The 2454-nt window shown below is 41.6% G+C and overlaps 1 protein-coding gene across 1 annotated transcript in view; it reads left to right on the top strand.

Moving 5' to 3' along the window:
- The window catches only part of RFC2 (replication factor C (activator 1) 2, 40kDa), a 20295-nt gene that overhangs the window by 7265 nt on the left and 10576 nt on the right, over positions 1 to 2454 (top strand). The window contains exon 5 of the mRNA XM_012640306.1: positions 1900 to 2001. Coding sequence (XP_012495760.1) covers positions 1900 to 2001 — 102 coding nt within the window. The remainder of the gene's footprint in view (positions 1 to 1899; positions 2002 to 2454) is intronic.

Raw genomic sequence — 2454 nt, 5'->3', positions numbered from 1 at the left:
AAAAAATACAACAATAAAAATAATACAAATAAAATAAAAAACAAAATAGTTTAACAACTATTTACATAGCATTTACATTATATTAGATATTACAGGTTGAATTTCCTAAATCCAAAACTGAAATCCAGAAATCCTCCAAAATCTGAAACTTTTGAGCACCTACACGGACACTCAAAGGGAATGCTCAGAGCATTTCAGATTTTGGGTTTTCAAATTTGGGATGCTCAACTGGTAAGTATAATATAAATATTCAAAAATCTGAAAAAATCCAAAATCCGACATACTCTGGTCCTAAGCGTTTCGGCCGGGGTATACTCAACCCGCGGTAGCAATTTAGAGATGATTTAAAGTGTACAAGAGGATGTGCACAGGTTACATGCAAACACTGAGCCATTTTTATAAGTGACTTGAGCATCTGTGGATTTTGCTATCTGACGAGGTCCTGGAACCAATCCCCTGTGGATACCAAGGGACAACTGTGTATTGTTCACTCCTCGATACTTCAGTTTGAGAAAATTCTTCTAGGTTATGGCATCTGAAGACTCACAGTCTGAGATTTTGCTTCTATGGCCAATTTCACTATCAGTAGACTCTAGAATGCTGTTGTTGGTCTTTCTGCTGTCACTTTCTGATTCATCTAATGATTATAAAAAGTCTTCCTCTGACATTTTTTTTTCTCTTCGCCATTGTGGGTGGAAAATGAAAAATTTTGAATTCTCAGCTGTGGTCTGAAAGCTTAAAAGATTCTTTTCCCACTGTTGCATCATCCTTCTAGGCAATTCCACCATTCTTTCATTTTCTTATTATTTTAATCTGTTTAGCATAGTTGAGAATAATCGATGAATTATAATGTGGTAATTACTAGGATAATGAAGTAACAAGCTGTTTTAAGATATAGGAAGAATGAGATCACTAAGACCCAAATATGTCTTAGGTTGTAAAAGGGTCCAGTGGACCCATATGGTAATTGCAAGATAAAACGAATTTTATTCTATCAAAAAAATATTTTCTTGCCGGGCGCGGTGGCTCACACCTGTAATCCTAGCACTCTGGGAGGCTGAGGCGGGTGGATCGCTCAAGGTCAGGAGTTCGAGACCAGCCTGAGCAAGAGCGAGACCCCGTCTCTACTAAAAAATAGAAAGAAATGATCTGTACAACTAAAAATATATAGAAAAAACTAGCCGGGCATGGTGGCGCATGCCTGTAGTCCCAGCTACTCGGGAGGCTGAGACAGGAGGATCGGTTGAGCCCAGGAGTTTGAGGTTGCTGTGAGCTAGGCTGACGCCACAGCACTCTAGCCAGGGCAACAGAGCGAGACTCTGTCTCAAAAAAAAAAAAACAAAAAAAAATATTTTCTGGCCGGGCGCGGTGGCTCACGCCTGTAATCCTAGCTCTCTGGGAGGCCGAGGCGGGCGGATTGCTTGAGCTCAGGAGTTCGAGACCAGCCTGAGCAAGAGTGAGACCCCGTCTCTACTAAAATTAGAAAGAAATTAATTGGACAACTAAAAATATATAGAAAAAACTAGCCGGGCATGGTGGCGCATGCCTGTAGTCCCAGCTACTCGGGAGGCTGAGGCAGGAGGATCGCTTGAGCCCAGGAGTTTGAGGTTGCTGTGAGCTAGGATGATGCCACGGCACTCTAGCCCGGGCAACACAGTGAGACTCTGTCTCAAAAAAAAAAAAAAAAAATTTTTCTTTGTTCTTTGGAAGACCTCCACAAAAGTATAAAAGTAGTGAAATATCCATCCTTATAGTTAGAATTGCCCAAAAAAGAAACTCAGAAACTAAAATTGAGTCCTGTAGTCCCTGATTACATACTGAGGGTTTAAAAGTTCCCAGGAAGGTAGCGACGGAATTTGTTTCAGAAGGTGACAATAAAATTTTGATTTATTGTTTCAGAGGCATTGATGTTGTGAGGAATAAAATAAAAATGTTTGCTCAACAAAAAGTCACCCTTCCCAAAGGTCGCCACAAGATCATCATCCTGGATGAAGCAGACAGGTAGGATGCTTTGCCAAATGTCTTTTGACCTTGCTCTCTAGATCTCTTTTTGGGCTTTATTAAATCAGGAGGAAAAATAGTACCTACAGCACCAGAAACAGCTCTGCCCCCCACCCGTGTGCATCCTGCCCATGCGAGACCCCCGTGGGCTCCTGCAGGGGCTACCCACGCTCAGTCAGGGCTTGGTTAGAAAAGTTGACAGCTGATGTTACAACTCTTCTCTTGAATTTTATATCGTGGAGGAGCTGAAGGGAGGCCTAATTCCTGCAAATGTGATGACAGCCACTGTAGATGGTGCTTCTTGTGAATTTCACTTAGGGGTTGTTTCTGGATGCTGTAGGTACTAACTGCTATATGGACAGTCTTGGAGAGAGGGGCTTGGGGGGTTTTAGCATTTGTGGAGTGGCCTGCTTTACTTCTTTTTTTTATTTTTTAAAAACAGATGGTTCCTAT

Source organism: Propithecus coquereli, unplaced genomic scaffold, assembly GCF_000956105.1.
Source record: "Propithecus coquereli isolate 6110/MARCELLA unplaced genomic scaffold, Pcoq_1.0 Scaffold150, whole genome shotgun sequence".
Classification (NCBI taxonomy): domain Eukaryota; kingdom Metazoa; phylum Chordata; class Mammalia; order Primates; family Indriidae; genus Propithecus; species Propithecus coquereli.
Note: the sequence above shows the minus strand (reverse complement) of the source record. Positions and strands in the feature narration are given on the sequence as shown.